This window comes from Lepus europaeus, chromosome 14 (assembly GCF_033115175.1).
Source record: "Lepus europaeus isolate LE1 chromosome 14, mLepTim1.pri, whole genome shotgun sequence".
Lineage (NCBI taxonomy): Eukaryota > Metazoa > Chordata > Mammalia > Lagomorpha > Leporidae > Lepus > Lepus europaeus.
The window spans coordinates 37617973-37639823 of NC_084840.1; the positions used below are offsets into that span (position 1 = coordinate 37617973).

The 21851-nt window shown below is 58.5% G+C and overlaps 1 protein-coding gene and 1 long non-coding RNA gene across 2 annotated transcripts in view; one reads left to right on the forward strand and one right to left on the reverse strand.

Moving 5' to 3' along the window:
* Positions 1-18310, forward strand: part of LOC133773234 (calpain-2 catalytic subunit) — a 44908-nt gene extending 26598 nt beyond the window's left edge. The window contains exons 5-21 of the mRNA XM_062210443.1: positions 900-1068; positions 1699-1782; positions 2914-2999; positions 3712-3786; positions 4470-4630; positions 5401-5570; positions 6250-6261; positions 7255-7466; positions 8668-8704; positions 9425-9490; positions 10563-10620; positions 12356-12420; positions 13322-13390; positions 13790-13868; positions 15342-15458; positions 15645-15703; positions 17388-18310. Of these exons, the coding sequence (XP_062066427.1) occupies positions 900-1068; positions 1699-1782; positions 2914-2999; positions 3712-3786; positions 4470-4630; positions 5401-5570; positions 6250-6261; positions 7255-7466; positions 8668-8704; positions 9425-9490; positions 10563-10620; positions 12356-12420; positions 13322-13390; positions 13790-13868; positions 15342-15458; positions 15645-15703; positions 17388-17411 (1543 nt within the window). The 3' untranslated portion in view covers positions 17412-18310. The remainder of the gene's footprint in view (positions 1-899; positions 1069-1698; positions 1783-2913; positions 3000-3711; positions 3787-4469; positions 4631-5400; positions 5571-6249; positions 6262-7254; positions 7467-8667; positions 8705-9424; positions 9491-10562; positions 10621-12355; positions 12421-13321; positions 13391-13789; positions 13869-15341; positions 15459-15644; positions 15704-17387) is intronic.
* Positions 14247-15345, reverse strand: LOC133773235 (uncharacterized). The gene is made up of 2 exons (XR_009867925.1): positions 14911-15345; positions 14247-14466 (listed from the first exon to the last, which is right to left on the reverse strand). It is a non-coding gene; the product is annotated as an uncharacterized LOC133773235 (long non-coding RNA).
* Positions 18311-21851: the final 3541 nt, after the last annotated feature.

Consider the following 21851-nt stretch of genomic DNA (forward strand, 5'->3'; position numbering starts at 1 on the left):
TGCCTGGGAGCACCCCGAGGAGCAGTCCTGTGCTACAGAAGGGACCCTGCGGGCCCCCTCAGGCTCTAAGCTCAAGGAGTGCCGAGCGTGGGGCGCCTGGCCCCCCTCCGCCCCGAGAAATGCCAAATGCACAGGAACCAGAAGGGGCGGAGGGGGCCCGGGGAGCCCTGCTTCCTTAGCTCACCCCGCAGTTTTGCCAACTGTGAACAGCAGGGTGTTGCCCGCAGGGAAGTGTCCCTGTGGCAGAGACAGGACGCTCAGGGAAGCTCCCGTCCTGTCGCTGGTCAGAACTGATTTCCCCAGGCGTCCGCCAGCCACTGCCCACCAGCTGTGCCAGGGCGCCGCCTGCTCTCCATGGGAAGCCCCACGCCAGCCCTCTCCAGGGCGGCCTGCTCTTGGCCGTGCTGCCTGAGCTCCCTCCATGAAGTGCCCCCACTGGAAGGCAGCCCCGGGCCCCAGGGGCTCACAGGAGGCTGCTGGGGCCCAGAGCTCAAACGCTAGATTCTTAAAGCTTTCAGAGCCCAGCCTCGGTGGTCCAGAGCCCGAGCCCAGGCTGGCACAGCACCTGTTCCCTGGGGAAGTGGCTGCATTACTGGATCGTCGTCTCTCTGGCAAGCTCTCGGTGCAAACAGCCAATTAGCAGACCGTACCTCCCCGACAGGATGCTGGGGAAGCAGCCTGGGAGGCTGGGTCAGACCTGTGCTGAGGTCCTTCCAGCTCCAAGGTGCTGGGAGGCTTTGAAAACACTTCGCAAAGCACCAGAACCACAGGAGCTGTGCCCTCCTCGGCACCCAGGGCTGCAGGCAGAGCCGGGGTGGGGGGAGCAGGGGTCCCTGCAGCCCTGGGGGGGGTGTCTCCGGGGCGGCTCCTGGAGTCGGCAGCCCCGTCCTCTCCCGCAGGATCAACGGATGCTACGAGGCGCTCTCGGGGGGCGCCACCACCGAGGGCTTCGAGGACTTCACGGGGGGCATCGCCGAGTGGTATGAGCTCAGGAAGGCCCCTCCCGACCTGTTCAGGATCATCCAGAAGGCTCTGCAGAAAGGCTCTCTCCTGGGCTGCTCCATCGACGTAAGCCCCGCCTCCCGCCTGAACGCACCCCAGCCTGCGCCAGCTGAGGGGAGGCCCAGCAGCACCCCAGGAGGCCCCACCCTGTGCACAGCACTCATCACCCGGAAGCCAGGGCTGGCCAGGCGGGGTGTGTGTGTGTGGGGGGGTGTCCTCCGCCTGCTGGGACTCACCCCCTACCCCGAGATCACTGCCCGGAGAACCCCTGCCAGCCACGAGTCCTGACGCCCCCTGCAGGGTTTGTGGGCCTGTGTGAGAAGGCCCAGGAGGCAGATCTCAGCAGGGCATGGAGGGTGGGCAGGTGTCCTGATACAAAAGCTGTGCCCAGTACCCGGCCCTGCCCCCTCCAGGCGACCAGAAGCCCAGTAGACTCGCTAGACAGCTTCCCTTCTGCGGAACGCGGGGTGGCCCTTCCTCCCGTTGTCCAACCCCAGAAACATGGGGGCAGGAGTGGCTTCGGGGAGTCCAACACAGCGAAGCAAATCCCCACTCCGGAGGGAAGTCGGGGCGGCCGGGCTGGGGGCTCCGTGCAGCCTGGAGCTCTGCGAGGCTGGGCCGCCCATCGGCCCTCTCTACAGGGCCGGCCTGCGGGGCCCTGAACACACCGCGTTCACCCGAGCGTCCCCGTTCCAGATCACCAGCGCCGCCGACTCGGAGGCCATCACGCTGCAGAAGCTGGTGAAGGGCCACGCGTACTCGGTCACCGGAGCCGAGGAGGTAACCCTCTCCTGGGACGCGGGGTGGGCCTCCGCCGTGTTCCTCCCGTCCCCGCAGCTCCGGTGGGTGTGCCCGCGTGCCCGGCGGCGCTGCTGCGCTGCCCCCTGGTGGCCACACCGGCGCGCTGCAGGCGTCCGGCTGGGCTCGGTGCCAGCGCTGCTGCCTCCCGGCTCCCAGGGCCAGTTCAGCGCCGTCAGCAGCACTAGGCGTCTTAGCGTCTCCAAGTGCGTTCCCATCAGATCGCACAGAGGCCTCCCTGCCCGCGGTCGAATGTGCCTCTGCGTCTCACCACAGAGGGCCTGCGAAGTTACCTGAGCTCATTGCCAACCCTGACGCGGAAACAGTAGCAACATCCAGCCGGGCTGTGACTGTGGAGTTCACTGTTAAGGACAAAACCCACACCAGACCCGGGTCTGCTGACATGTCCCTGTCCTTCGCTTTTTTTTAATCTTGGACTTAAAAAAAATTATTTCCCCTCACATAGACACACACGTGGTTTTATTTTTTAAAATGCTGAGTCTGCAGAAAAGTTGGTAGAAGGACAGAATAAGCATCCAAACGCTGTCCCTGTAGATGGGACAGCGATCTGTGTGCACAGTCGGAAGCCGTGGGCGTCCTGAGCTTTGACTGCTAAACGCTGCAGCATTGACCTCACCCATAAGCGCGAACCCTCCTCGTGCCCGCTGCTTCCCGCCGCTCACTCCGTGGCATCACTGCCGTGCAGTCCCTATGGGCGTTTTCCCAGCTGCCCAAGAGGTCCATTCTCAGCCCCAAGCCCATCTGCTTGTTCTGCCCCGCGCTTCTTCACCAAGTGGGATGGCCGCTCTGAGCATCGTGACACGAGGGCCCCTGTGTTGGTCAGCCAGTGAGGTGCAGGGGTCAGCGTGGTTTCTAGAACCGTGTGTACATGCCTCTCACGACCCCAGTCCTGCAGGAGTGGAGCCCTGGGAGCTCTGGTTCCCGGGTCCCAGAGCTGGGCAGCAGTGAGGGGCTGAGGCAGGGGAGGGTAGCTCCTTCCACTTTTCTGATGGGCTGCCATCTTGGCTCACGCTGCAGGGGGCTTGGGCCCCAGCCCCTCCAGGCCTGGCTTGTCCTCAAGCTCCGCCTCCCGTCTTTCATCTCCATCTTCAGGTTGAAAGTGCTGGGAGCCTGCAGAAGCTGATCCGCATCCGCAACCCCTGGGGAGAAGTGGAGTGGACCGGGAGGTGGAATGACAAGTGAGCAGGGCTCTGCGGGGAGCCTGGGCAGGCATGCTTCCCACGGGGCGGGGAGGCAGTGTGCATGGCGCTGGGAAACACGGCTCCAGGAGCACCGGCCATGCCCGGGGGGACCGTGGGGCAGGCAGGCCCTCCGAGGGCCCCGGAACCAGGACAGCGCCTGTGGCTGACTGGGTGCAGGGCTACAGGCCTCGGGCTCCGTTGTGTCATGGTTCTTCTTGGCCCTAGCTCAAAGTTCCCCTCTATGGGTCTTCACAGGGAGAAAGTACATCCCTCCCCCCCAGCACTTCTGTTCCCAGGCTGTGAACTGGGTGCAGGGACCACAGAGCCCACCCTCTCTTGATTGCCAGGCCCTGTGACATCAGCCACCTGGGCTGAGCTCCCAACACCTGCAGCCCTTCTCCCTCCTCCCTGGCGGGGGCCCAGGAACCCTGGCCACAGCACACGGACACCCGCTGAGGCCAAGACGAGATGCTGCTTGTTGGGTTTTCTGTTGCCTTTAAGCGTGGCCATGCCTGGCGGTTTGGACAACGGACGCTACTTCTCTGATGGGCTGTGTTCATTTTCTGGATTCTTCCTTGCGCCCGTCTTCTGGGATAAGGTGTCCTAAAGTACTTTAGGTGCGGGCGAGTGCTCAGAGCTGAGCCCGGCTATCACTGGGACGTCCTCGCCCTGCGCTAGTTTTCACCACCTCCCCTGACTTTGCTTGCAGCTGCCCAAACTGGAACACTGTGGACCCCGAGGTGAGGGAGAGGCTGGCCGAACGGCATGAAGATGGCGAGTTCTGGTAAGACAGGAGGGGCCCGGGACACGCGTGTCAGCCGGCGCTCTGCCTCGGGGGCGCGCGTGTTTGCCAGGGCTCTGCCGCAGGGGGGCGTGCGTGTTGGCCGGGGCCCTGCCACAGAACCCTGCCCAATAGAGAGACAGACAGAAAGTAGTCTGTCCAGAGCCCAGAGGCGTGGGGTTCTGGTTTTGTTATCTCAGGTTCACTCTCAGACCCTGGCCAAAAATGTATCTGAACTCCTTTCCCGTATCCATCTCAACAATGGGGCTCACACGCTGAGCTGCCTCTGGCAGACTAACACGCAACTCCCGCAGTGAGGTTCCCGCAGTGAGGTTCCCACCCCAAGGACAAGCAGGGCCAAGGTGGGGCTCTGGAGACTCAGCCCTGGACCCCAGTCCTTGGGAACAGGGGTTGGCCTGCACGGCTGTGTGTGTGCATCACCCTGGGGACCCTGGTGTGCACGCGGCACACCGCTCGCCCCGTGAGTGCCCACGTCCGCCCATGGCTCCCCCTTGACCAGAACAAAGTTCTGCACCTCAGAGAGGTCCAGAGTCGCCCAGCTGAAAGGTGGCAGCGCTGCTTCTGGGCTTTGGGCCTCCTGATCCTGGGCCTGCCGCCCTGCACGGTCCCAGCAGCTCAGGGCGATCCGCGTGTCCTCCACTAACCAGTGTCACTGCTTTCGCCAGGATGTCCTTCAGCGACTTCCTGAGGCACTACTCCCGCCTGGAGATCTGCAACCTGACGCCCGACACCCTCACCAGCGACACCTACAAGAAGTGGAAACTCACCAAGATGGACGGCAACTGGCGGCGGGGCTCCACCGCGGGAGGCTGCAGGAACTACCCGAGTAAGGGCAGCAGGGGCCCCCACTCTCCTGTCTGTCTGGGTTTCCATCTCTGTGTTCTGAGCCCCGTTACCTCTTGCATCTGCTCGCCGCCCACTTTGGCAGAACCCAAGATTCCTAAGCTGTCTTCCCAGGCCCCAACCCCCTGCTATGCCCACTGAGGCCTGCTCGAACCCCTGCACGCCCAGGAGCTGCTGCACCTGCCCAAAACCCAGGCAGCCAAGCCTCAAAGGCTCACCTCACCCACTGCCCCCAGCAGCCCGCACACCAGGCCCCTGCCATCACCTGGCTGGGAGGGGTCTCACGATGCCCAAAGCCAGGTGCCTGCTGGAATGTGAACCCAGGCCAGACCCAGTCGTGGTGGCCCTGCAGGGCTGTGTGTCGACTCTCTGACAGATGAAGGCGCTGGGGCTCGGTGGCATGCCAGGACCCAGAGCAAACAGACGAGGACTGGCTGGCTGCCGCCCCTGCCACTCGCACGTCCTCCCCTCAGGGTGTGGCACCTCGGGGTCAGGGGTCAGCAGCTCCCCCCTCCCCTGCCACAGAGTAAGCACTGCTGGGTCTGTGGGCCCAGGCCCCTCTGCCAGGCCAGCAGTGCTCATCTCTGACCTCTCCGTTAGAGCCCAGCGAGGGAGCGGTACCACTAGGGGGCACCACCGCTCTAGCCACCCAGCCAAGGGAGAGTCCCGGCTCAGGCCGCCTTGGGATTGGTGCAGGTGCCGGGCCGTGCGCACCTGCTCAGGGCCCGGCTCCTCTGCCCCTCCCGGATGCAGACACTTTCTGGATGAACCCCCAGTACGTGATCAAGCTGGAGGAGGAGGATGAGGACCAGGAGGACGGCGAGAGCGGCTGCACCTTCCTGGTGGGCCTCATCCAGAAGCACCGGCGGCGCCAGAGGAAGATGGGCGAGGACATGCACACCATCGGCTTCGGCATCTACGAGGTGCGCCAGGGAGGAGACCCCGGGCCCAGAGCTCGGCGGAGGCAGTGTAGAGCCATGGCCTACTCACTGCACGCAGCCGCTGCATGCCACCTGGGCCCCCAGCCCTTCCCGCACCCCCAGAACAGAACGCAAGGGGCGCTTCAGGACACGGTGGGCGGCACTGAGCCAGCGGGTCCAGCCGGGGGGAGCCCAGCAGAGCCGTCAGCTTGGGCCGTGGGGTGCTTGGGACGGGAGGACAGGGGCTCCCCGCAGGCCCCCGTCGGCTGGAGTCCTGGTGTGGCGAGGCTTGGTGGGCGGAGCCTGTGATGTGTGGAGCCGCTCCCGGCCCCTGGAGGCCCGCGTGCCTCAGCCCCGTGTTGGGAAGGTCACGGCAGCAGCCTGGGCTGTGGCTGCCAGAGGCCGGCCCTGCGGGCTCCTCGCCTGGGGGGCCTTCTGCCCAGCTGTCCCGGGCTGGGAGGGAGGGGGCTGCAGCCAGCTGGCGTCCCATCTCTGCTTTGGTTTAATGCCCTGTAGTTGGGGCTGGTGTGCAGGGCTGGGTCTCGTTGGCATGTTAGTGCTCGGGGAATGAGCTGGTGTGTGGACTTGGTCGATGCTGCTGATGCCGTAGAGAGGCGTTCTCACGCTCTGTGTTCCCAGGGTCTGGGGTGAGGGCCCTTCATTCGTCTCCTTTATTTTGCAGGTTCCAGAAGAGGTACGTTTGCCACGCATCGGCCTCCACCTACCCCCGGGGGCGCGGGTCCAACAATGTGGACAAGACGGACTGCCAGAGGCCAGGGAGTGGTATAGGGCTTGGCCAGGGGCTGGGGTCCTGGGTTCTAGTTCCTGCTGGTTTACACTTAAGGCAGGGCATCCCTGGAAGCCCTCTGAGGGGCCCCAGAGAGCCTGTGCAGGCCTCAGTTCCAGGTGGACAGCCCAGGACTCCAGCAGTCTGGCTCTGAGAACAAGGCTGAGTCAAGGCAAAGGTGCACCTGCAGGCTGTACCATACGAACGTGGGTGCGCAGGGAAAGAGGCTGGGGCCCAGTTCCCAGGCTGCATGGCCTCAGACAAGGCACACATCCCTCCTATAGCTCAGTTTTCTTTTAACCTCTGGGTCTCCTCTCCCACATGGGCAGTAGGGCCCAAGCAGTTGGGCCATCTTGCCCAGGCACATTAAGCAGGGAGCTGGATCAGAAGTGAAGCGTCAGTCTCGAACCAGTACCCATATGGGATGCTGATGCTGCAGGCGGAGGCTTAACCCGCTGTGCCATAGTGCCGGCCCTGCCATTTCCTTTCTGATAAAAACGGGCAGCCGTCCTGTTCACCGGACTCAAATGCCGGGAGGCCGGGACCAGAAGGGACACCAGGGATGAAAGGCCCCGGCTGGCGTGGGCACTGTGGCCTGCTGCGCCGTGTTCTCGCGCGGCAAGCTGCTGCATCTGCTGGCCCCGGCCCCGGGCCGTGGTCCCACGGAACACACCAGCCCTTCTCCCCTCGGTGTGGTCTTTGCTTTTACTCGTGTGTCACCCACCACACAGAATGAGCCGGATTCCTGCCATGTGGACCCCAGGTGGAAAGCTGGGGCTCCCTCTGCACAGTTGGGTGGCTGGGGTCCCCGAGTTCTTTTTCTCTGGCACGATCCAGACCTGGCCTCTGTGATCCTCACATTTGCCACCACGCCCACTGACCTCTGCTTCGGCTCATCAGCTACGGGGGCAGACCAACATCCACCTGGGCAAAAACTTCTTCCTGACCACGCGGGCGAGGGAGCGGTCGGACACCTTCATCAACCTGCGTGAGGTGCTCAACCGCTTCAAGCTGCCGCCGGGGGAGTACATCCTGGTGCCCTCCACCTTCGAGCCCAACAAGAACGGCGACTTCTGCGTCCGCGTCTTTTCCGAGAAGAAGGCCGACTACCAGTAGGTGGCGTGCTGCCCGCCTTCCGTCCTGGGGAGGGCGGGGCTGGGCACGGTGGCCGGCAGCGACCTGCAGAAGCTCGCCTCACAGCTGCGTCTGTTTCCAAGCCGTTGCTGTCGCGTCGACCGCTGTGTTGGGCTGCCCGGGAGCCCAGGCCCGGCACCTGCCCAGTGCTGGGCACAGCTGGTGCGATCCTAGGATCCCTGGAGGAAGCCTGGTTGGGGTAGTTTAGTCCCCACTGACAAGGAAAAGGTGATGTGAGCCAGTGTCACTGGGCTGACCCTGTTCTTTACCAAACCCAGTGCTGTCCCTTCTCTGCCAGCCACCGTCCTGGGATCCTCAAGCCCCTGATGAGCTCCCCACCCGGTGTCCTCGTCCCGGGCTGTGACTCCTGCCGCAGCTCCCGGCTGTGAGCACCGGGACGCCTCCTGGCTCCTGTGCCGTGCTGCCCTGCTGACGGGCTCTCAGCCCGGCTTAAGAAGCCAGGGGCAGAGTGGGCACCTGGCGCAGCAGTTACATCGCCACTGAGGACGCCCACATCCCGAGTCTCAGTCTCTAGGTTCAAGTCCTGGGCACTCCACTTCCCACCCAGCTTCCTGCTAGTGCACACTCTGGGAAGCCACAATGATGGCCCAAGTACTTGGGTCCCTGCCCTCCACGTGGGAGACCTGGACGAAGGTCCTGGCTCCTGGCTGTTGAAGGCAGTTGAGGAGTAAACTGGCAGCTGAAAGGTCTTTTGGCCTCTTGTTCTCAATCTCTGTCTCCCTGCCTTTAAAATAAACTTGAGTTAAATGAGAAGATCCCAGGGGCCCAAGGAAGACCCTCCTAAGCCTCACGACCCTCACCCCGGAGCAGAAGGCCCCTGCCCGCCGCACAGGATGCCGCTGGGAACACAGCAGCCACTGTCGGAGCCGCAGGGGAGGTCACAGCCTTGGCCGCGAGCAGGCCTTGCGAGGGCAGGGAGCGTTTCAAGTGGGACCCAAGTGCTGTCCCTGCGGTCCCTGCCCCACACCCCAGGGGAGACTGCCATCTGATGGAGACCAGAAATGCACACAGGCCCCCGTGCCGCGTGTCCTCTGCCTTCACCTCCACCGTGTAGGGCGTTACAGGACAGACCCGCCGCCCTGTGGCTCTGCATCTCAGCAGGGCTTTCCTCTCCGCCCTCGCCTGCCTTCCACTGACGTCATTTCCTTCTGTTTCCAGAGCTGTCGATGATGAAATCGAGGCCGACCTGGAAGAGGTACTTGTAACTCCTTGAACTCCACGCACTGCCCTGGACAGCCAGAAAGCCAAGAAACAAGCGGTAGCTCCCAGGGCTTAGGCGCCCCAGGACTGCACCATCAGACATGGAAGCGAGGACACAGCCCTGGGGCCTGGGCCATCATTTGCCTGCTGGTGTGTGCTGGGCCCGCACACACGGGGGCGCCACTGCTGCACCGAGCAGTGCCTGCTTCCTGTGTACGATGGCCATGCAGGGTGACACGACTTCTCCAGTCTCCTGGAGTTCTGAGACTGTGACGCGGTGGCAAATCCTGAAGGGCTTTTAGGGCTATAATCTAGGAATTTCAAATAGGCCCAATCCTCACAAACCCAAAGCTAAGGAGTGAAAAGCCCTACAGAGGGCAAGGAGCTGTGTCCCCAGGCCCCGAGGTGGCTCCGTGATCAGCTGGACAGATGCCAAAGCCTGTGCTGCTTGTGGCCCCGAGGGGGAGCCTGAACAATCTCCAGTGGCCTCATGGACTGTGTGCACAGCTGTCAGAACCCTTCCAGAACATTCCAGTGATCTCTGTTAGTCTAGCTCACAGAGGGCAGCTGGGGTTGGATGAGCTCCGCACCCAGTTTACACATACTCCCTCATGTGTTTACACGGGGTCACTGGTGTTGTCCGGCAGCTTAGATCTCCTGAGGGGGGAGTGCCGCCTGCTCCCTACTGACCCTGTCACCGCTCCTCGCCTTGCAGGCCGACGTCAGCGAGGACGACATTGACGATGGATTCCGGAGGCTGTTTGCCCAGCTGGCAGGGGAGGTGGGTGCTCCCGGAAGCACAGCTGTGCTCTGATTGGCTTGAAGGAAAAGGCAGGGTGGCACCGTGGCACAGCTGCTGGAGACGCCCACGTCCCACATCCGAGTGCCTGGGTCAAGTCCTGGCTACTCCACTTCCCATCCAGCTTCCTGCTCATGTGCGCTCTGGGAGGCAGCGGACGACGGCTCAAACATTTGGGTTTCTGCTGCCCGGCCTCGGCCTGGCCCAGCCTCAGCTGTTGCAGGCCTTTGGGGAGTGAACAGGGGACGGGAGATTTCTGTCTCCCCTGTTTGTCTCACTGCTTTTCAAGTGAAAATAATCAACGATTTAATTTTTATTATAATAAAAATTTTAACAATTTGAGGGGCTGGTGCTGTGGTGTAGCAGATAAAGCTGCCACCTGCGGTGCCAGCATCTCTAATGGGCGCTGGTTCGGGACCCAGCTGCTCCACTTCCGATCCAGCTCTCTGCTATGGCCTGGGAAAGCAGTAGAAGATGGCCCAAGTCCTTGGGCCCCTGCACCCACATAAGAGACCTGGAAGCAGCTGCTGGCACCCAGCATCCAATCGGCCCAGCTCTGGCCATAATGGACATTTGGGGAGTGAACCAGCGGATGGAAGACCTCTTTCTCTCTCTGCCTCTCTAACTCTTTTTTTAAAGATTTATTTTACTTGAAAAAGATTTAAAGGCAGAGAGAGAGAGAATCTTCATCTGCTGATGTACTCCCCAAAAATGGCCACAACATCCGCAACTGGGCTGAAGCCAGGAGCTTCTTCTGGGTCTCCCATGTAGGTGCAGGAGCCCAAGCACTCGGGCCATCCTCTGCTGCTTTCCCAGGCTCCTTAGCAGGGAGCTGGATCGGAAGTGGAGCAGCCAGGTCTCAAACTGGCGCCCATTTGGGATGCAGGCATTGGCTTTATCTGCTATGCCACAGTGCCAGCCCTTAATTCTGTTTTTAAAAGAAATAAAGAAGGCCTACTTTGCATGCATTGTACACTGGCTGCCTTGGGCTGCGGCCAGCGGCCAGTGGTCAGCTCCCGCAGGGCCCTGACACTGCTCTGTCGCACGCCCCCAGGATGCAGAGATTTCAGCCTTTGAGTTGCAGAACATCCTGAGACGAGTCCTGGCGAAGCGTAAGTGTCCCCTTGCTGCCGGGCCCTCATCCGGCTCCTTCCCCCGCAGACACTGTCACCCTTCCCATCGCTGGTGTGGGCTGCCTGGGCTAAACCCTAACCCCTGCTCCTGTGTAAACAGCCTTCCTCACCGCCAAAGCACTGGACCTGGTGTTCAGGGTCCAGAGACCAAAGAGCTCTGCTTACCACTCTGTCACCAGATGAAGTTATGTAAGCCAACTCGTCTCCTTAGCTGTAAAACGGGCATATTACCACTTATCCACTCAAGGTGGCTGAGCACCTCAGGGGAGGCAGGGTGCAGAAACCACCTGGCTGTGGCCCGCGTGCCCTCCGTGGCAGCTGTTACAACAGTGAAATGGGGAGGAAAAGCCAAGCACGCCCAGATAATGGGAGCCACAATGCTGTCCTGAGTGCTGAACGCGGACTGTGCCTGGGCGGGAACCGTGGATACAGGGAGGCCTCCAGGCTGGAAAATAAGTGGCCATCTGCTACACAAACTGGGGATGAGACAACCACTGCCGTCTCCTTGTCTTGCATTCAAATGAGGCACATCTGACCACCTTGCCAGTGGTCAGGGCCACGCCTCTCACCCCGCCTCGCAGCCCAGAGCAATCGCCTAAGCAAAGGAAGCCCTCCCTGCCACCACTGCGGATCCCACCGGCTCCCCACTCCATCCCTCGAATTTTCCCAAGAATCTTGGGGCTTTTGGCCAGCGAGCTGCTCTAAGTCTAGACTGGAAACATACGCATGTCGTGTCCTGACGTGAGCCCACAGACACCCCCAGGGGGCCTCCAGCCTGACTTTGTGAGACTACAGTCAGTCCTCCTCTTGGGGCCCACGAGGAGTCAGGGCCAGCTGGCCTCTTCCATGCCCAGGCAAGGGAACCACGTGCACCTCACAGAGATGAGATAGCTGGGGTCGGGACGGCACAGCCAGCCCCTCAGGGGCTTTCCCCGAGGCTGGCCCTGGGCTGCACCCCTGCTGTCAAGAGGCTGCCAGGCACAAGTGAGGTCAGTGTGGCGGTCATGAGCCCGAGGAGACTGCAGCCTCATTGTCCCTGCACAGATGGAGGCTGGGGGAGGGGTGCGAGGCGGGAAGCATCAGGCATTGCTTGCATTCAGCGGCTCCTGGCTGGGGCAGGCGCATTCGCGTCACACATGCCTCCCGCTGCTGCCTGGTGGGGACACCAGCCTTCTGCCCTATGCCTGCACCCAGGGAGGGGCTGGGACCCAGAGTGGCGGTCCTGAGGCAAGTTAGCTTCTCTCTTAAGAACAAAGCAGAACAGGTTGCTACTTGGGAAGGTTCTCGTTTGTGACAAGGGTCTCATGACACCAGCCTGCCACCCTGAGACCAGTCTCACCTCGAGGGACACAGGAGCTCCTTGGGCAGCTTCCAGGTCCTCGGCCAGCTGGGGACACAGCCTCCCTCACCTCATCCTGTGACAGGTCTAGTGTGAACACACCTGCCCAGCAACCACGGGTGACTTTCCACCCTGTGGGCACTCAAAGGCCAGTCACCAAGCGTCCCTTTATGGATCTATTTTTTTAAGCGTTTATTAAAACCCTGTTTGCCTGTGGCAGATCTACAGAGAAGTCAGGCAAGTGTAAGCACACACCATGCACCTGTCCTGGCACGGGAGCCACCAGCCACGTGCAGACCAGAACAGCTCCCTTGCCACGAAGTTCTGTCGGCACAACTGCGGAGGGCGTTCCTGTCATGGGCTTTTGTCTTTCAGGACAAGATATCAAGACAGATGGCTTCAGCATTGAGACCTGCAAAATCATGGTGGACATGCTCGACGTATCCTTTAATGTGCCGGGGAGAAGGGGAAGCATCCGCTCTCACCCGGGGAGAGCCAAACGCACCACCCTCTGCAAGGTTGCTGCAGGGTTGTCCATGCTGAGTTCCCTGGCCAGGGAGACAAAAGGCCTCCCTCAGCCGCACCCCCAGCCTCCGAGGGTAGGCCAGTGTGTTTCCAACTCAGGCAGCAAAGTCCTGACAATACACCCCTTCTCTCCGCGGCAGTCAGAGCCCAGAACTCAATCTGGTCTCCCAAGTGAGCAGCATGGACCCAAGCACTTGAGCCATCCCCTGCTGCCTCCCAGGGAGCGCATTAGCAGGGAGCTGGGACTCAGCCCCAGGCACGCAGACATGTGATCAGGGCGTCCCAAGTGGCGACTCAACCGCTGTGCCATACCCTGCTCCCCCGAAACTAGTATTTCTGAGTAACTGTTTCCTCTGGTCAAGACTGTCTTCAGGAAAACCTGGCCCTTGGCCCTCGCTCCTTCCTAGGCCTCTTCCTGTCCCTGAGGCGAACCCACAACCCACTTCCCGTCGTCTCCCACGCTCAGGAGAGGCCACAGTGAGGCAGCCTGGGCTTCTGTGCATTTCGCCAGGGAGCTCCTGGCACATGCCCGTGACGCAGCTCCCTCCCACCCCCTGAAAGGCCGAGGCATGTTCCAGATTCCACTCAGAAACCATCAGGGGTCTGCCATGAGAAGGCGGTGGAAGCCCTCTGTGTGTTACTTGGTAGCTCGTTTTTTAGGAGGGTCTGGCACCCCAGATCAAAACAGCAACCAAACAGCCAGCCTGTGGTGGCCCCTCCTCCAGCCCTTCAGTAGGGACTGGCCCCATGGGGTGTCCCAAAGAGCCTGATGATAGGACAAGCCAGGCTCCGGGAGCTTTCCTTGACCGAGGGCAGTCGGATGGGAGTGGCAAGCTGGGGCTGAAGGAGTTCTATGTTCTCTGGACAAAGATTCAGAAATACCAGGTAGGACCATGGGAGGGCTTGCCTCGTGGCACAGCAGGGGAGCGTCCTGTGTGTGTGCTGTCAGGCGGGTGGCTGGGGGACACCGCTAAGAGAACTGGGAATGAGTTAAGACAGGCCTGGGTGAATGCAAGTGAGGCGAGCTGTTCCCTGCCTTCCCTAAATGCCACCAGCCGGGGGCAGCTCCAGTGCAGCAGTTACATAAGGCAATCGCACGGGTCCAGGGTCGCTGGGCAGCTCCCATAGGCAAAACACCAGCAGCTATGAAGGGTGGAACACAGCGACTCTCCCAGGGCTACAGCCAAGAAACTGGAAAACCTGCTCCCCACCAGCACACACCACAGAGGTCACCTGCCACCTGTTTTGCTTTGGTTCACCATTCTTCCGTTTTTCACGTTCCAGAAAATTTACCGGGAAATCGACGTGGACAGGTCTGGCACCATGAATTCCTATGAGATGCGGAAAGCCCTAGAAGAAGCAGGTAACCCTGCGTAACTGGGTTTTCTTTTCCTTTGTTCTCTCTCTGTAGAGCACGTGAACACTCATTCTGTATCACAGTACAAAGTGTAGACCCCGGCTGGATGCAAACACATCCCTTCCGCCGTCCCCTTTCAAAGCCTGATTGGTCAAATTACACCCAGGCCAGGAGCCTCTGCCGTCTCTGCTTTCTTGAGCCCCGGTGTCCTGTGGAGCAGCCTGGCAGGGCATCCGGGCAAAGCCAGTTCAACAGACTTCTCCCCAAGCAGAGGAAGATCAGGCTGAAGTGTAGCACCTCGGCTCAACCGAGGGGGAGCTCCCCGGCAGAATGAGGCAGCCATACAAGGGACACAGCAGAGTAAGGAGACTGGTGCGCACAGCATAAGGTTGTTCATTCTTTTTTACAAGATTTATTTAAAGGCAGGGAAAAGAGAAGGATCTTCCACCTACTGGTACACTCCCCAAATGGCCACAACAGCCAGGGCTGGGCCAGGCTGATGCCAGGAGCTTGGAATTCCATCCAGGTCTCCCACATGGGTGGCAGGGGCCCAGGCATGCAGGGCATCTGTCATCTGCTGCCTCCCAGGCCCATCAGCAGGAAGCTGGAATGGAAATAGGGCAGCCAGAACTCCAATCAGCAGTCGGACATGAGATGCCACACTCACAAGCTGTAGCTTAACCCACTGCGCCCCACCTCTAACACAAATGATTTTCATTTACTTGAAAGGCAGAGAAACCCTGATCTCTCCCATCTGCTAGTTTACTCTCCAAATGGCCTCTGCAGACAGAGCTGGGCCAGGCTTGAAGCTAAGAACCTGGAATTCAATCTCAGTCTCCCATGTGGGTAGCAGGGATCCAACTACTGAAGCCATTACCTGCTGCCTCCCAGGAGGGCATTAGCAGGAAACAGACATGAACAACTCTAGCCAGGCACACCCAGATGGGATGCAGGCCCAGCCAGGTTCTTCCTCCTTTGAGCTGGGATACAGTGTTGCAGCAGAGACCCCAACTAACCATGGAGTAAACAAAATCCATCTTTCACTCACCTTGGACAACAACCCAAGTTCAGGCAGGCCAGGGCCCACGGGCCTCCCAGGCTCCTCCTGTAGCATCGCTGTGCTCCTGAGGCTGCCAGCCACTGTGGCCACATGCCGCCAGCAGCTGGGCAGGACTCTGTGCCTCGAAGGACACACATGTCCCTCGCACTCTCACACACTGTGCCGGCCAGAACCTGGTCACAGCCTCAGACGGCTGCAAGGGCAGTGTTGCTTCTAGGCAGCGTGGCCCTGCTCCTGCTAACGTGTGTTGTGCTGCAGGCAGAGGGAGACTTCAAGTACTTTGCCACATGTGGTTCCCGCACACACATCCAGAACAACCCGGGCTCCGAGGTGAACATGGGGCACGGCTCGAGGCCAGCGGCGGTCGGAGCTGGGCTTCCGTCCAGTGCTCAGCGGTCGGTCTGTGTCCTCACCTCCAGGCTTCAAGCTGCCCTGCCAACTGCACGAGGTCATCGTCGCTCGCTTCGCCGACGATCAGCTCGTCATCGACTTCGACAACTTCGTTCGCTGCCTGGTGCGACTGGAGACGCTCTTCAGTGAGTGCTGGGGGGCAGATCCGCCTCGGTGCTCCCGGCAGCACAGCCCGAGCGCAAGCTCCCGGATCAGAGAATGAGATTCCCGCCTTACTGACGCGGGGGGGGGGGGGGGGGGGGAGCTGGGGGGGGGGCGGTGGGGGCCCCTGTGCACGCTCACGAGGACCCTGTCTCTTGCTCCCTCTGCAGAGATATTTAAGCAGCTGGACCCCGACAACACTGGCATGATACAGCTCGACCTCATCTCTGTAAGGCTCCTGAGGGGACATGGGAGGAGGAGGGGGCGGCGGGCTCTGACTTGAGCGAGCTGCTTTTTAAAGGTCTCTTGAAAAACCTTTTGGGCTGTTGGGTTCAGGCCCTCAGAGAGGGATGAAGTCCCTCGCACACTTGCCTGTGCTGTTTCCCAACCACCTGCTGAGTCTGAGTCCAGGAAACACAGCTGGCTCGCTCTGTCCGTGAGCTTGGAGGGAGGCTGCAGGATCACACTTAGGAAACAAAGTGCAGCTTAGCACGCGGGGCGGGGGAGAGGGGTGCTGGCACAGAGACACCCTGCAGGGAGATCTGTTACTCCTAGGACAGACCTACCGCAAATACCTCCTGAGCAAATTCGTTTTCTCCCATTTCCCTGTTTAACAAAACTAACAACAGTAAACAAATTTAACAAAAAAGCAAAGCCAAAAATATTCTCTTGTGGTCCTGCTGACAGCAGGTTCCCCCACTCAAAGCCAGGTCTCTGGTCTCCTTTCTCTGTACTCAGGGGAACTGAGCCACAGTGGGACATAGCGAGGTGGCCAGGGCAGGGGGAATGGCCAAGTCATCAGTCCCATCCCCACGTAACAGAGGGCAAAGTGGAAAGGAGGGCAGGTTTGAAGGCCTCCCAACTCCCATCCTTGAAGTCTAAATTCCGCAGGAAGTCAGCAAAGTTCCTTTAGCCAACTGAAAACAGTTTAGTGTGACAACAGTAACTCCTGGAACCACACACGGCCTGGGACGCATTCCTGAGAGTGTGACGAGAAACAGGCTGCGGCCAAGTCCTGGGAATGCCGTTCTCATTCCTCACCGGCCTGGGCGGCGGTGCCAGCCTCTGACCACTTGCTCCCCACTTCCTCTGAGCAACCTCAGATGCCATTGCGAAGCCTCACCTCCCACACAGGCTAGAGATCCCCACCTGTAGTAATCGCGGCTACTGCAGCTGAGGCATGTCCTACAGCTCTCCCCTTCAGTCTGCAGCAGCTCACGTCACCTGGGAGCACCAGGCTGCAGCCAAAACCAACTTAATCAATCTGATTTAAGTTCCCATCACACTCTGGTGTAGATCCAAGAACCATCAGTTTCAGAGATACCCACATTCCAAATAACTTACTGAGAAGTAGAGTGACAGAGACAGCACAGGAAGGTGGGGGGGAAGAGATCTTCCATCTGCCGGTTCACTCCCCAGATAGCTGCAATCGCCAGGGCTGGGCAGGCCAGAGCCAGGAGCCTGGAACGCCATCCAGCTCTCCCGTGTGGGTGGGTCCCAAGTACTGGGGCCGTCATCCCACATGCGTTAGCAAGGAGCTGGACTAGAAGTGGGATAGCCAGGATCCAAATGCGCACTCCAGTCTGGATGCTGGTGTGACAAGAGGTGACTTAGCCCACTACACCACAATGTACTCCCCAAACTAGGTTCTGATTCCACCCTGGAGCACAGGAGTGAAAACCCTAGTTCAAACGTTGTCCGAGTTTCATTTTGATGTACCCAGCCCTGCAATAGAACTGGAAACCACAGACCTGTGTAAAAGCCCAGAAGCTGGAAGTTAGGTGGAGGACATCTCAGTGCACTGGCGTCCTAGCCATTGATCTAGGTAGCAATCTTTCAGCCATCTCCTGGAGCTTACGGAGCCTTTCCTGTAAAATGGCCCCGCGCTGACTGGTGTCTTTCCTTCCCCACAGTGGCTCTGCTTCTCCGTTCTCTGAAGTTACAACGACTCTGCCTGAAGACTTAGGAAAAGAAAAGTAGCCAAGAACTAAGGCTCCACGGACCTTGAAATTATGGGAACATTTACTGAAACCGATGATCATAGCTGAAAATAATACTATTTGAGATAGCCAAACTTTCACATATCAAAGATTTGTATATCATATTAAATGCAAGCGAGTTGCTTAATTCTTGATAAACTCAAAGAAAGCATTCAATCTGTACATAGTGCACACTTTTTACTTTTACACACCTTCCCATTGATAGCAATATTAAACCAGAAAAAAAAAATGCAGGGAAGTACCCAACAACGGAGCAAACCTGAAGTCTTATCTCCCAGGACACCAGGCCCTCGCTGGGAAGATTTAAAGTAACTTCGTGTTTAAAAATGCAACTGTGGCATCAACCGGATGGCAGCCCTGACTGCCGTTCCCCCCGCTGAGGAAACTGGGAAAGGCACTGTCGGGAAGCGACCTTGTCACATCTAGAGCCCGGTGGCAAAGCACAGCGCCCCTGTTTGACTTAAACAAGAGACGGCCTTTAAGTGCCACTCACGGGTAACCGTGAATCGTTCTTGAACTCCAGCATGTCTGGCCTTACACACTTAGTCTCCCACAGCTGAGGCAGTTCTACTCCTGACCAGCTGACGCTCTAGTTCGCACACTGGTCCCCACAGAGGGCAAAACAAGTTCCTGGTGCCCCAAAACTTTCAGAACGGCACCACGTAGTGTGCTTGTGCGCAGAGTTAGGGGACACCACTTAGGAATTCCTGGCAATGACGCCACCTTGTTTCCTGGCTCGATCATGGGGAACTGCTAGCAACATTCTAGAAATACCGCCTTGTTGCCTTACCCTCTTCCAGGTGTACTGTTGAATAAAGTTGCCCGTGCAATCTTAACACTTAGCTGCGTTTTCCTTCCCTGAGGGTGGACCCGTGGAATGGTTTATGAGCACACAATTACAAGTTTGCATATTGAGAAGAAACGGCATCTTAACGAGAACATAACTGTGGAACTATGAGCGCTTCTGGTAACTTCAGCACCTAGAGCAGCTCTGGCTTCGGCCTCTTGCTGGTCCCTGAAGGCACCATCTGCAGCCGCGGAGTCACTGAGCAGCCCCGTCGGCAGATTCCACCACTGCTCTGCTGACCTCTGGAGGAATCCTAGAACACAGGGAGATGTCAGATGACACGAGATGGGCAGGAGCCATCCTGCTGTTCCGACAACGATGCACTTCCCAAACTCGGCTCCCATGAGTGAAGCTCTTGCTTGCTGAGTGAACTTGGAAGGCCCAGCATCTGGAGTAGTCCCAGTCGCTTGGGGACACAGCTCTTCTGTTCAGCTGCACAGGTTTCACATAGATGTCTGTCTGGGTGGACTTGGGACCAAGGGTGGGCATGGGAAGTGTGGCTCAAGGACCAAGAGACAAGGGAACTGCAGGTGATGGCAAAGGTGGTTGAAATCGGGGACCAAGTGGTCCAAGCTGAGGAGGGGATGGGTGCAAGGGCTGGAGGGGTCTGCAGAGCCCAGCACAGGGTGGGGCAGAAAGCAGGCCCCTCTCAGGGGCCAGAGGCTAGTCCCAACTGGATGGGTGGTGAGGTGGATTCATTCTGAGAGGAGCGTGGTGGGGGCAAGAGGCACGGAGTCCCCACACAGACCCTGGGAGTTGGGTGAAAGTGGTGAACAGCCCGCAGACTCGTTTATTTCAATTGGTACAGCAGCTTATATATAGCCAAGGCAGCCAATCTGGTCAAGGGGTGGTCTGTGCCCTAACTAATCACAGTCTGTTGCCAGGCAGTTTCCATTGCCAGTGGCCATCTTGGCATGGCCTTCTCATTCCACCACATTTCCCCCTTTTCATTTTTGAGCAACGGGAAGCATGATTCTTGGCCATACCATTGTTGACCCCGTATCCATGTGGTCTCTGTATGCAGCTGTGCCTGTCTTAGGTTGTCCCCCAGGGGATCTTACCCGTCATTGACTAACCAGCACTCAAAATGGGAGACCACAGGAGTGCTTGCTCAGATGGGGGTAGGAATGAGGGAACAATGGTAATCAGGAATGGCATGACCGCATACGCATACAGGCTATGGGCCATTCAAGTAGCTGACCAGAGCTAGTGGGTATAAAACAGTAGCAGATGTGGCTATGGGCAGTTTCTCAGGGTAGGATGATAGGGCAGGTGCATCCACTAACAAGGCGGGCTCTCAGTCTTGATAGTCAACCAGAACCAGCTGAACAAGACTATCAGTTGCAGGCTTGATGTTTCTGGCTGGTACCCAAATGGGCTGTCCCACATTCTTTGGAAAGACACAAGCATATCCTCAACCCTTGGTTAGCAGAAGCCTTTCTACGGGTGTTGGAATCCAGGGCCTGAATTCTGCATCCATTCCTATGTTAACGGCAAACATAGGGGTGGGATGGGGTCTAGCAGCTGCCCTGAGAGCCTGGGGTGCCTGGGGACTGCCACAAATGTGGGGATCCTCACTGGGTGCACATGGGATGACCTCACATGGGTTATTGCCCCGAGGTCGTCTAAGTTCACCCCACAGGTATTTAAGGGGTGGCTGACGAGGCATTGCTGCATTGTCTGCTGTCATGTCATTTTCACTGTCAGAGTGCTCCCCAAGTCTGTTGCCTGTGAGGCAGACGCCTGGAGTGACAGGCTCTCATCACTCACATATTATGTTTGGTAATCTGTGTGGGTTTCTGAGAGGGGGGTATCTTTCCCATGTTTGAGTGTTTAAGAGCAGCACACCATGCCAACTCTAGCCAAAGGAAAGACACGCACAGCACTGCTGCCATAACAAAACAAATTCCTAGCACCTAAGTGGTTGATGGCATTCTGCAGGGGTTCCCTACATTAGATGAACAGACAGTGGTGTTTCAGATCGTATGTATGTCCTGTGCTTAGTGGGGGACTTCCCTGAATCGTTAGGTCAAGGCCGTATGCCCACATGGTGTCTCCAGAGCGTCACCTCTCTTGAGTGAGGGAAGATGACTTGGTTCTGAATTCTGAGATGATCAATCCCTTATGTGAATTTTCTGGATAAACCAAAAGTAGGAGGAGCAGAGAAGTGGCATTACGCTTCTGGGTGGCGTGTGCCTAACCTGGGGTCACTTCAACCAAGGACAAGGACAAGGAAAAGGGCGTAGGAGGGGGTTCTGTGCTCACCCTCACAGAACCGAACAGCACACAAAACACCAAGGGGCCTACTTGCCGAAATCAAGGGGGGACCTCACCGAGTCCGACACACTGTCTCTCATTCACATTGGTGCGCCAGATGTTGAGGTGGATTCTGAGAGGAGGAGCGTGGTGGGGGCAAGAGGCATGGAGTCACCACACAGACCCTGGGAGTTGGGTGAAAAGCAGGCCAGAGGCGAGCAGCCGGCAGACTCGTTTATTTCAGTTGGTACAGCAGCTTATATAGCTGAGGCAGCCAATCACTGTCTGGAGAGCTAACCTAGTTTACGATTTCACTTTCAACAATTTTAGTTGTAACATGAGATAACAGAAAAGAAGGCACAGGCAGCTTCCGAGTTTGGGGTTCTGAATTGGCAGATTCAACTGACCATGGTGGAAAATCAGCAGGGAAGAAATTGCATGTGCATGGAACACACAGGCTTCTCTTGTCATCATTCCCTAACTGACACAGCGCAACAGCTACTGCCACGGTATCGGAAGTCTTCCAGAGAACCATGTGCACAGGTGCTGTGCAGACACCTGGCCATTTTAAAGAAGCAACCTATGCACCTGCACAGGCAGATCCCTAAGGGGGCCTTGGGAACAGTCCCTGAGGATACTGAGGACAACTGTCCACAAGTCTCAGCAACTTTAGCAAAGACTGGGAACAACCAAGCCCTGAGACAGCCCCCGGCTGGCCACAGCCCCCACGGTCCCTCGTGCCCACACCACTCCCTACCGCTGCCCGCCCTCCCTCCAGAGGAGCCTCCTGTACAGCTTTCCACACTGCCTCTCTAAGCGTCGTTTCCCAAGGCCTCGCACTGGTACCACCCAGCTCACAGCCTGTTGTCTTCCTAGTCCCAGGCCCATCAGCGACCTCCCTATGCCAAACCCTACAAACACTCCCTGGCCCTCATCTCCCTGGACCATCCTGCCAGCTTCCTGCTCATCAGCTTCTGCTGACTGACTCCTCTCACTGACACTCCCACACCCCCCTCTCCTACCCTTAAAATTCAAGCAGAGCTAAAGTCTGTGCACTCCCTGCTTTAGCATGGCCCCTTCTGCAGCTGCTTTATTCCCTTTATTTTGCAAGAATATAAAAATTCTGCTACCATAAACATGCGACCATGGCGTCAATTGTAATACTTGAGAAGGGGGACACAGCCATATGTTCACCATGAAACAGGACTACATGACGACAGGCTGGAATATTATGCAGCCATTAAAAATCATGTCAGTGTTTGTGATTCAATGTC